The sequence below is a fragment of the Microcaecilia unicolor genome, chromosome 12, assembly GCF_901765095.1.
Source record: "Microcaecilia unicolor chromosome 12, aMicUni1.1, whole genome shotgun sequence".
Classification (NCBI taxonomy): domain Eukaryota; kingdom Metazoa; phylum Chordata; class Amphibia; order Gymnophiona; family Siphonopidae; genus Microcaecilia; species Microcaecilia unicolor.
This window is the reverse complement of record NC_044042.1, coordinates 75,644,934-75,657,027: the sequence shown is the minus strand read 5'-3', so window position 1 is coordinate 75,657,027 and position 12,094 is coordinate 75,644,934. Positions and strand designations below refer to the sequence as shown.

At 42.2% G+C, this 12,094-nt stretch overlaps 1 protein-coding gene across 1 annotated transcript in view; it reads left to right on the top strand.

Moving 5' to 3' along the window:
- The window catches only part of DCAF7 (DDB1 and CUL4 associated factor 7), a 38,417-nt gene extending 28,639 nt beyond the window's left edge, over nucleotides 1-9,778 (top strand). The window contains exons 4-7 of the mRNA XM_030221784.1: nucleotides 1,091-1,209; nucleotides 6,435-6,644; nucleotides 7,250-7,367; nucleotides 8,669-9,778. Coding sequence (XP_030077644.1) covers nucleotides 1,091-1,209; nucleotides 6,435-6,644; nucleotides 7,250-7,367; nucleotides 8,669-8,841 — 620 coding nt within the window. The 3' untranslated portion in view covers nucleotides 8,842-9,778. The remainder of the gene's footprint in view (nucleotides 1-1,090; nucleotides 1,210-6,434; nucleotides 6,645-7,249; nucleotides 7,368-8,668) is intronic.
- Nucleotides 9,779-12,094: the final 2,316 nt, after the last annotated feature.

Genomic DNA, 12,094 nt, shown 5'->3' with positions numbered 1-12,094 from the left:
ATAGATCTAAGTAATGTAGCCAAGAATAGAAGGCTACCAATTGGCCAATATCCTTTTAAATCAGATTTGTCAATATTTCTCTTCAAACCAAGACAGTTTGTAACATTTTTCAAATATTTTGTCATCGAACCTTCCTGCAAAGATTGATCTACAAAAGAGTGCAAGATATCACAAATTTTTTTCTCAGTATTTTAAGAATCCAGATTGGACAACGGTTATTGCAACTAGTAGATGAAGATAAACTGCTAGTGATTAATAAAAGTTGATCTTAAGAAATAGATGAAAAAAATACTCCAAGATTATTCAACGTCTTCACATTCACACCATTCCAACTGAGGAAAAGAGTGGGCTAAATTTGAATTGTTGAAGGTCCAAGTTTTATTGTTTAAGTAGTTGACATCTCAACTCAAATCTGCCATTCATCAGTGGTGGATCAGGGTTTTCCTGCAGAAAATATTTTGCATGGTCATTGCACGGCAGAAATAATCTTATTTAACCTTAAATTCTACTTTAGCCATATAGATATTTAAGGCTTCTATATATTCCTGCATTACAGTGCTGGTTTTCATCTTTCTTCACTTTCTGCTCAAACCTTGTAACTATTCGCTTGTGTTCACAAAGTGATGTGTTAAATCATGGAATTTAATATGTTTTTGTTTGTAGTTTAATATATGTCAGAGCAAAAAGTATCTAGTACGGTTTCTAATTTGGAAGACCAAGTTTCAGTTTGAATTTAGATCGTACTCTGTGACAAGTAGAAGTTAATGGCAACTGATAGAATGCATGCCAACAATATTATTTTTATTCATAAAAGTTTATATACTGTCTCCCCAAAATGTGCCGGGATGCCCAAGATTGTTTTCCTGTGTAACTTGTAAACCATGTTACTTTTGACAGTGTCACATGAGAAGTTATCCATTACAAATAGGATATATAAGCTGCATGACTGGCTTCTCACAACTCTTTGTTGAATTACAGAGAACATCCCCAGAAATCATAGAAAAGTCATGTTTATTTGTACAGTAAATTGTAACCACCGCAGCCATAAAGGCCTGGCAGCGTTGTCTTTACTTTGTTTGCTTTGTTTCAGGAACCTCTAGCATTGACACTACCTGCACCATCTGGGGCTTGGAGACAGGACAAGTCCTTGGGAGAGTGAATCTTGTGTCTGGCCATGTGAAGACCCAACTTATTGCCCACGACAAAGAGGTGATTATCTTTTTACCTCTTCAGGCCTATGCATAATACCAGCCTTTGTCTTTATAGTTTATTAAAACTTGCTGTACCACATATACCAAACTGGTGGATCTATGTGGTGTACAAAACTAAAAATAAAATATTAAAAGAAAGGAATGTCAGAATAAAAATAGGACAGAATGTCAATTGTTCAAGCATACAAATTAATCACCATGCAATAGGATACCCCACCATTCATGAAGCGCCCACCTGCTACAACCCAAAAACTCACTGGAAAAAAGTGAATCTTGAGTAAAATCTTAAATTTTGTATATTGGTGGGCAGATCGTTCAGGCTTTTAGGAATAAGAAATAAAACCCAGCTCACCTTGTTGATTCAAGGTGAGTCTGCTTGGGGTTGGGTAGTACTAATCAGAGTCCAAAGAGCATAGATTGTGAGAGGGAGTATAAGGAATAGTCAAAGCTGATAGATACAAAGGGATACCCAAGTAATAAACTTTGAGTGAGTGACAGAACTTTAAAGAGTTTTCGAAAATGTACAGGGAGCCAATGAAGAGGAACCAAAAAGGAAAAATGTAGTCATGCTTATTCACTCTACAAAGAAATCTAGCTACATAGTTCTGGAGAGTCTGAAGACACTTGATACATGATGATTGAAAGTCAGCATATTCAGAATTGCAATAATCTAAGCGGAGAGTTAGAAAAGCATGCAGTGCAGAGTGAAGAGAAGCAAAGTCTAAAAAGAAAATGATGTAAGTGCAGGGTTCCGAAGACAGAGAAGTTGGATTTAATAACCTCTAAAGTTTGTTTATTGAAGGATAACTGTAAATCAATCCAAACTCCTAAATACCAGAAAGTAGTTATGGGAAGAATAGGAAGTCCAAATAGAAATGGAGTATGGGTGGGTTGGGATAGAAGCCCTTGTTAGAGGCAGACCGTGAGCAAAAGCAAAGAGACAATCTTGTAGGGGTTGGAGATCAATTTTATGAGGGGAGATGGGAAAAATTGTCATCTGCATATATAAAACATTTTGTTGTAAGACTGGATCAGTGTAGCAAGGGACTAATAAAAATATTAGGAAAGCAATGGTGAAAGAACCGAACTCTGGGGAACTTCACATGTTAGAAGATGAATTACTTGACTCTGAATTTGAAATGTACCCTGAAAGAGCAATTAGGAAGAAAACCAGTTGTCTTGTACCAGATAAACCTATGTGAAATGAATGAGATAATAGAAAAGAGTGGTTCACAAGGTCAAAAGCAGCAGAGAGGTCTAAAGACACCACAAGTGCAATGTCATTTTTGTCAAGAGTGGAGTGAAGATTGCCAAGTAAAGAGGTAATAACACTCTGTTGCGATGCTAGTGAAAGCCAGCTTTGCAAGGAAGAAGAGCCAAAGTTTTTTTTCAATATGAGAGAGAGATTGGGTGTAAACTACTTTTTCTGTGAGTTTGGACAAAAAATCGAAGGTTAGACACGGGGCAAATGTTTGGGCGATTAGAGGGATCAAGAGACTGTGTTTTTAAGATGGGATGTACTAAAGCCTGTTTCCAAAGTTAGGGAACTGAGCCAGATGTCATGGGATAGGAGGTAGTGTTCTATTGTGGATTAAAAACTGGTTAAAAGATAGAAAACAGAGAGTAGGGTTAAATGGTCAGTATTCTCAATGGAGATGGGTAGTTAGTGGGGTTCCCCAGGGATCTGTGCTGGGACCGCTGCTTTTTAACATATTTATAAATGACCTAGAGATGGGAGTAACTAGTGAGGTAATTAAATTTGCTGATGACACAAAGTTATTCAAAGTTGTTAAATTGCGGGAGGATTGTGAAAAATTATAAGAGGACCTTATGAGACTGGGAGACTGGGCGTCTAAATGGCAGATGACGTTTAATGTGAGCAAATGCAAAGTGATGCATGTGGGAAAGAGGAACCCGAATTATAGCTAAGGTATGCAAGGTTCCACGTTAGGAGTCACGGACCAAGAAAAAAGAGATCTAGGTGTCGTCATTGATGATACGTTGAAACCTGCTCAGTGTGCTGCTGCGGCTAAGAAAGCAAATAGAATGTTAGGTATTATTAGGAAAGGAATGGAAAACAAAAATGAGGATGTTATAATGCCTTTGTATTGCTCCATGGTGCGACCGCACCTCGAATATTGTGTTCAATTCTGGTCGCCGCATCTCAAAAAAAGATATAGTGGAATTAGAAAAGGTGCAGAGAAGGGCAACGAAAATGATAAAGGGGATGGGACGACTTCCCTATGAGGAAAGACTAAAGCGGCTAGGGCTCTTCAGCTTGGAGAAAAGGCGGCTGAGGGGAGATATGATAGAGGTCTATAAAATATTGAGTGGAGTTGAACGGGTAGATGTGCAGCATCTGTTTACTCTTTCCAAAAATACTAGGACTAGGGGGCATGCGATGAAGCTACAATGTAGTACATTTAAAACAAATCAGAGAAAATATTTCTTCACTCAACGTGTAATTAAACGCTGGAATTCGTTGCCAGAGAATGTGGTAAAGGCGGTTAGCTTAGCGGAGTTTAAAAACGGTTTGGACGGCTTCCTAAAGGAAAAGTCCATAGACCATTATTAAATGGACTTGGGGAAAATCCACTATTTCTGGGATAAGCAGTATAAAATGTATTGTACTTTTTTGGGATCTTTCCAGGTATTTGTGACCTGGATTGGCCACTGTTGGAAACAGGATGCTGGGCTTGATGTACCTTTGGTCTTTCCCAGTATGGCAATACTTATGTATTGTGAAGAATAATGGTGTGTACTAAATCAAGAAGACCTTCAGGCCAGTATTCAAAGTGATTTAAGTGGGCAAAAGAGTCTCCTGCCCACTTAAATAGCTTCCTGTTGCCTAACTGGGGATATTCAGTGCTGGTGCTCTGACATGGCCTGGCATTGAATATCGAGGGATACTTTAGCTGGTGACAATCAGCATTTAAAAAAATGATGACAGCCACCAGCTGAATATCGAGGGGCTTGCTTAGAAGATTTAAGCCAAGAAGATGGGGAATGCTTGTTTGTTTATTCTTTTGCTGAAATAAAACATGCTAGGACTAGGACATCAGAAGAAGGCATTGTAGAAAGTGCTTTTGATGTAATTGGCTTAGTAGTCTGGCTGATAATTCGATAATAGGCATTTTGTAGAATTATTAGAGGAAACAATCTATTTCGAGAAATAGTCTTTCTTAGCCAAATTTAGATGAAAGTTAGACATGGAGTTTGGATTTGTAAAATTGGAGAGAACTCTCAGAACAAAATTTATACCATAGTCATTTGGCACATCACAAATTGCACTTAAGGAGATGAAGATTAGGATAGTACCAAGGAACAGAAAGCTCGTGGGGAAGAAGAGAGCTTGTGAATGGAAGCAAAAGTGTCACGACCTATAGTGATAGAAACATTCCAACTCTGAGTCCCCAAATCCAAGGGGAGGGAGGGTCTACTGGGAAGGATCAGAAAAGAGGCAGACAGTGGGCTGGGTCTAATTCAGATAGACAATGAGACTTGAGACTAGAGTGAGTACATAATTTTGAAACATGGGCGGGGGGGGGGGGGGGGGGGGACTTAAGTCAGGATAAAATAAATTAATTGAAGAAATGGTCAGACCATATCAGAGGTAAAGTGGAAAAATTTATTGAGAGAAAAGGAAGGGGTGATCCTGGTGATAACCAAGTCCAGGGTGTGACCAGTGGAATGAGTAGGGAACTTAATATGCTGGTATAAGTTTAAGTCTTGCAGAAAAGAAAAAAATCATGGAGGGATGAGAGAACATCAATGTGACTGTTAAAATCGCTCATGATGAGTAGGTTGGAAAAGCAAATAGATGCCTCTCCTAAGGTTTGATGTAGAGAGTCCCAGAAGGACGAATCAGAAGCTGGGGGCAGTAGGTAAGCAAAACGTGGAGAGAGATAGGAGAAGAAATGTGAACAATAAGTAGTTCAGGATATGAAAAAGGGGAAGAGATTTCCATGTCTGAGAATGCGGAAAGGAGGATAAGCGCCAAACCTCTGCCCTTGCGAGAATGCAACCTATGAAAAAATTGGAAGCCAGTTGGTAAACTTTGAAAAAGATAAGGTTCTTTACCTGATTTGAGCCAAGTTTCCATCAAGCCGAGAATGTGAGTTGAGGATTCCATCAACAAATCATGTAATAGGGAAGATTTAGTGCATATAACCCAGCAATTGGGTAGTCTGATCAGTAGAGAGCCTAAAGGGGGAGAGGCATAGAGGAATGGGTGACAAAGCAATTGATTAAGCAACGAGCAGGTAGACAGCAGGTCTAAACACTGGAATGTGTTGCTAGTCGGACTCCATAAAGGGCTGGTTTGAAGTACTAAATGAAGGGAAAAGCAAAGCAGCTAACAGCAGTGAAAGCAACAAATAAGTAATAAGCCCGAGTGTAGACGGAGGAGGGGGAAAACTCCAAGAAGCTCATCCAAGGAGCATTACCTGCTCCCCGAGTGCATCTTTAATGCGATCCGCTGCTAAGGAGTCCAGTTTACATTGGCTGTTATGTGGGCAGGAGTCAAGGCAGAAGATAAGGGTGGCAAAACCAGGAGCAACTAAGGAGTTAGTGATCCCGTAAGACACAATGAGAAGGCTTCATACAGGCAAGCACAGGAAAGGGAAATGGGACTTGATATACCACCTTTCTGAGGTTTTTGCAACTACATTCAAAGCGGTTTACGTATATTCAGGTACTTATTTTGTACCAGGAGCAATGGAGGGTTAAGTGACTTGCCCAGAGTCACAAGGAGCTTAATGAGGTACTGATGCTATGGTGTGACATGAGACCGCTCGTATATTTGACTGCATTAAGTGTGTTTCCAGTACATTGTGGTAAAGCTGTCTAATGTGGGTATAGTATTTATGCCAGAATGATGCCAGTTCCATGATTTCTTCTAAAGTTAGGGTGCAAGAGAGTGTGATATATTGCCACTTTTTATGCTGTACAGGTATAATAACTTCAGCAGCCTTTTGTGAGGTGAGATAGCAGGATGCTGTATTTTTTTGCTTACTTTCTGCTGTATCTGTTGCTTTAAAAGCTTTACTTTTTTCTTCATCGTTGGGCTTCTCAGTTGACTTTGTCCTGCTGATTTTCCAGTTGCTTTAGCTGGGGTGCTAGAGGTTATATTAAAGAATAAACGCTATTCAAATAGATCAGTGTTGCAGACATTCCTCACCAAGAATCTGTCTTCTAATTCGCCTCCTTTCTCCCACCGAGCAGGTATATGACATTGCTTTTAGCCGTGCTGGTGGAGGGAGGGATATGTTTGCCTCTGTTGGTGCAGATGGCTCGGTGAGGATGTTTGACCTTCGTCACTTAGAACACAGCACCATCATTTATGAAGACCCCCAGCACCACCCATTGCTCCGCCTGTGCTGGAACAAGCAGGATCCCAATTATCTCGCCACAATGGCAATGGATGGAATGGAGGTAAGGCATCCCGATAGCAAAGAATTCAGCTGCTTTGGACGTTGAACCAACATCCTTGCAATATATATTTCCAAAGATCTGGCACTGATGTAGTCAGTCTTGAGATCTGCAGAGAAATATATGGTGAAACGCGGGCCTAAAAAGGGAATCTTAGTTGTTTTAGTGGTGATGGATCCCAAATGTCTCAAGGGGAGTATGGGATGCAGCTGCTCAGTTCATAGCTTTCTATAGTAATGTCTTAGTGCGGCCTTTCTCCACCTTCTAGAGTAGAAGAAGCTTCTAAGGGAAAGGGAGTGGGACTTCATATACCGCCTTTCTGTGGTTTTTGCAACTACATTCAAAGTGGTACTTATTTGTATCTGGGGCAATGGAGGGTTAAGTGAGGTGCCCAGAGTCACAAGGAGCTGCAGTGGGAATCAAACCCAGTTCCCCAGGATCAAAGTCTGCTGCACTAACCCACTCCACTTCTAGAAGAACATGATTAGAGGGAAGGTTCCTATGAGGTGTTTAGGTCAGGGGACAGGCTGATCCAGAGAAGAGAAATGGTAAGAATACTGATCCAAGCCCGAGTGAAATGTTGCACTAATTTTGCTTTGTATGCACAGGTGGTAATTCTGGATGTCAGAGTTCCCTGCACTCCGGTTGCACGGCTAAACAACCACAGAGCATGTGTGAATGGGATTGCCTGGGCCCCTCATTCGTCCTGTCACATCTGCACTGCAGGTAAGTATGGATGGCTGGTGGAGCCTCAGCTCCTCTACTGCGTCCCATGTGTAGTGTGTTGATACCATCCACTGCATCCCTGTGACCAATTACAGTATACAGTAATTGCTTAAAATCAAGAATCCTTACTTTGAGTCCTAATATGAATTTTTAATACCCATTTTTCTAATGTTGATTATTTCTAATTAAATAGTTTAAAATTTATCATCCTGTCTACACGTTTGTGTGTTTCATTTGTTATTGGCATTCATTAAAAGTTGTTAGAGGAGAAAACCAAATGCTGCACTTATTTGATGACTAATCAGAGAATCGGTGGAAAGAGCCCTTAGCAAGAGTGCCATATATCTGGCTAATGTATGGGACAAAAGTGGGAAAATAGGCCTTAAAAGAGGAATTTCCTCACCTGTTTTTCTCAGTTGAGTTCTCTTCGCAGGAAAATAATAGTACTAGAATAAACCTGATTAAAGCGGCCTGAAGTTGAGGTGTGTCCCTGCTTTGTATGACCATTATTAACATACTAGTAAAAAAGGCCCGTTTCTGACACAAATGAAACAGGCGCTAGCAAGGTTTTCCTCGGAGTGTGTATGTTTGAGAGAGTGTGTTTGAGAGTGACTGTGTGAGAGAGAGAGTGAGAGTGAATGTGCGAGTGTGTGTGTGTGACAGAGAGAGAGTGAGACTGGGTGCGAGTGTGTCTGTGAGAGAGAGACTGTGTGTGAGAATGAGAGTGTGTGCCAGGGCCCCCCCCCCTCCCAGTTCCAGGGTCACCCTCCCTCCCGCCCTCTGAGTTCCAGGGTTGCCCCCCCTCCCTCCGAATTACAGGGTTGTTGTCCCCCTCCCTCCGAGTTCCAGGGTCGTCCCCTCCCTGCCTCCCTCCGAGTTTCAGGGTCCCCTCCCTCCCCTGCATTCATCCATATGCAGGCAACGCCCTCTGTGCCCTGCCCCCTCCATCCATCCATGTGCAGCATCTCTCCCCTGCCCCCTCCACCTCCCGGTCCCCCCTCCTTCTGTCCCTCCCTCCCAGTTCCAGGGTCCCATGGAACTGGGAGCGAGGGGGGACGGAGAACGTTGGAGGAGTGACATCAGCAGGTGGTTACGATCCCAGTGAGAGACATTGGAATGTTGGCGGAGCAAATTATTATATTAGATGATGCTTAAACTGGCATTTTCCCCTTCATGTCTAAATTACATTTGGTAGTTTGGCTCTTAACTGGTAAACAAAATCATGTCCTGGCAGGCGGAGATAGAAGCAATCCCTTGATCTTTAAGACTCTAATTGTGACTGTGTTTCTCACCTGTTTTAGCTGATGACCACCAAGCTCTCATCTGGGACATTCAACAAATGCCTCGTGCCATTGAGGATCCTATCTTGGCCTACACAGCTGAAGGAGAAATCAACAATGTTCAGTGGGCTTCTACCCAACCTGACTGGATAGCCATCTGCTATAACAACTGTCTGGAGATCTTAAGAGTGTAACAGGATTTCTCTGGGCCAAAATCATATCGGGTTCTTCCCTCTCCTTTCTCTACTTCTTCCATGCTGAAAAGAACTAAGGAGAGGTGTGAATGGCCAATACCTCTTCCACTGCTCTACATCTCCCCTCTAAGAAATGGGGCTAGAACTTCATGGCTTCCTACACTGAAATCAGGAAGTCTAGTGCAATGTGAAACCTGCCTTCCCCTCACAGGACAGAGGGTTCTGGTTTTAAACTTTTTTTTTATTTTTAGTTTTAAAATTCTTATTAAAATGTTCAAGATATTAGACTGTGAATTTCAGTGTCAGTGTTTAGCTTTCTAAGCCTACAGCTTTATTTATGAGATTATCATACCTGTCTGCTCGCAGGCCGCTCCATTATGATAGTACCAAGCTTCTGGAGAAGATGCGGTAACTGGCTACTTGTCTTTAAATAACCTTGGAATGCTCCTTACCATTTTGTTGTGGATGTCATTGACTCTTGGGTAGTTTTGATTTTAACATTTATATAAACTTTTATAGGTGTGAATGTGGATTTCTCTTTACTGCTGCCATCGCAAATTAAATTCTCCATATCCCCCTTTCTTGCTTTTGGAATCCTCATTCATTTGCTGTTGTGGATGGTGATGGAAAAGTGAAAGCCTTTTGGGCTCTTTGTTTGAGGCATCTATTACCTGCGGTAGCACAGGCCCTTGAGATGCCTAAATTAAAATAAGTCCTCACCACATTTTAGTTATTTAGCCATGGCTCCTGGGTTGTGCATAATATGGGTGACGTCCAAATTCTTCATCATTCAAAGATTTTTGGCTAAACCTGATTTTTAGCAGCATTCAAACAAATTTTGTTTTATGCCACCATGACCTGAAATGGTGGCATAAAACTGACTTTTATGACAGTATTTTTAAGTCGCCTATTTTGTGATGACATTTATACAGATGTGGAACCAGAGGATAAGTACATAAGTACATAAGTAGTGCCATACTGGGAAAGACCAAAGGTCCATCTAGCCCAGCATCCTGTCACCGACAGTGGCCAATCCAGGTCAAGGGCACCTGGCACGCTCCCCAAACGTAAAAACATTCCAGACAAGTTATACCTAAAAATGCGGAATTTTTCCAAGTCCATTTAATAGCGGTCTATGGACTTGTCCTTTAGGAATCTATCTAACCCCTTTTTAAACTCCGTCAAGCTAACCGCCCGTACCACGTTCTCCGGCAACGAATTCCAGAGTCTAATTACACGTTGGGTGAAGAAAAATTTTCTCCGATTCGTTTTAAATTTACCACACTGTAGCTTCAACTCATGCCCTCTAGTCCTAGTATTTTTGGATAGCGTGAACAGTCGCTTCACATCCACCCGATCCATTCCACTCATTATTTTATACACTTCTATCATATCTCCCCTCAGCCGTCTCTTCTCCAAGCTGAAAAGCCCTAGCCTTCTCAGCCTCTCTTCATAGGAAAGTCGTCCCATCCCCACTATCATTTTCGTCGCCCTTCGCTGTACCTTTTCCAATTCTACTATATCTTTTTTGAGATACGGAGACCAGTACTGAACACAATACTCCAGGTGCGGTCGCACCATGGAGCGATACAACGGCATTATAACATCCGCACACCTGGACTCCATACCCTTCCTAATAACACCCAACATTCTATTCGCTTTCCTAGCCGCAGCAGCACACTGAGCAGAAGGTTTCAGCGTATCATCGACGACGACACCCAGATCCCTTTCTTGATCCGTAACTCCTAACGCGGAACCTTGCAAGACGTAGCTATAATTCGGGTTCCTCTTACCCACATGCATCACTTTGCACTTGTCAACATTGAACTTCATCTGCCACTTGCACGCCCGTTCTCCCAGTCTCGCAAGGTCCTCCTGTAATCGTTCACATTCCTCCTGCGACTTGACGACCCTGAATAATTTTGTGTCATCGGCGAATTTAATTACCTCACTAGTTATTCCCATCTCTAGGTCATTTATAAATACATTAAAAAGCAACGGACCCAGCACAGACCCCTGCGGGACCCCACTAACTACCCTCCTCCACTGAGAATACTGGCCAAGCAATCCTACTGTCTGCTTCCTATCTTTCAACCAGTTCTTAATCCATAATAATACCCTACCTCCGATTCCATGACTCTGCAATTTCTTCAGGAGTCTTTCGTGCGGCACTTTGTCAAACGCCTTCTGAAAATCCAGATATACAATATCAACCGGCTCCCCATTGTCCACATGTTTGCTTACCCCCTCAAAAAAATGCATTAGATTGGTGAGGCAAGACTTCCCTTCACTAAATCCGTGCTGACTTTGTCTCATCAGTCCATGTTTTTGTATATGCTCTGCAATTTTATTCTTAATAATAGCCTCCACCATCTTGCCCGGCACCGACGTCAGACTCACCGGTCTATAATTTCCCGGATCTCCTCTGGAACCCTTCTTAAAAATCGGAGTAACATTGGTTACCCTCCAGTCTTCCGGTACTACACTCGATTTTAGGGACAGATTGCATATTTCTAACAGTAGCTCCGCAAGTTCATTTTTTAGTTCTATTAATACTTCTGACGACTTATATTAGCCCACATTTTATAAAATTGTATATCCCCTCCACCACTCTGCATGGTGTTTGTTTCCTGTTTGGGTATTTTCTTCCCTGCTCCCACGTGACTAGCATGAAGCATGGCTACAGCCTCCTGTCATCTTCTTCTGGAATTGTACCTAGACCCTGCAGTGATGACATAAACCTTCTGTTGAGCTACTTAAGAGTTCAACTTGGAGTTGCTCGGGCCAGTCTGGTGGTGTAATGGCAGTACATTGCCATATAGAATGTTCCTGATTACCCTAGACTTGTCATCTAGGGCTTAATGGATGCTGTGGAGGCAGCAAAAGAGGCTGTGAGGGTGACATTCTGGGTCCATGGTCGCAGAGTTCTGGATGGAGCCTGGTGCATGGTCCTCAGCTGGACTGTTGCTGTAGTGACTGGGCCAAAGTGAGTTGGGAATAGGGCTAAGGGCACAAAGAGATGTGACAAGGACACTTGACTTGGAGCCCCAAGCCTTCCTGAAGCTGATGCATCCTGTGATGGGTTTTGGGGCCCTCTCAAATTTCTGCCCTGTGCCCTAGTATGTCTGACAGACCCTGGTTGGGAATGAATGTAAAATAAGAAGAAAAATCTGCAGTTGTTAGTCATGTCAAGAAAACAACAACCCAGAGTTAATCTGTGGATGCTAAAGAATAAGGAATGTATTTGGGTGCT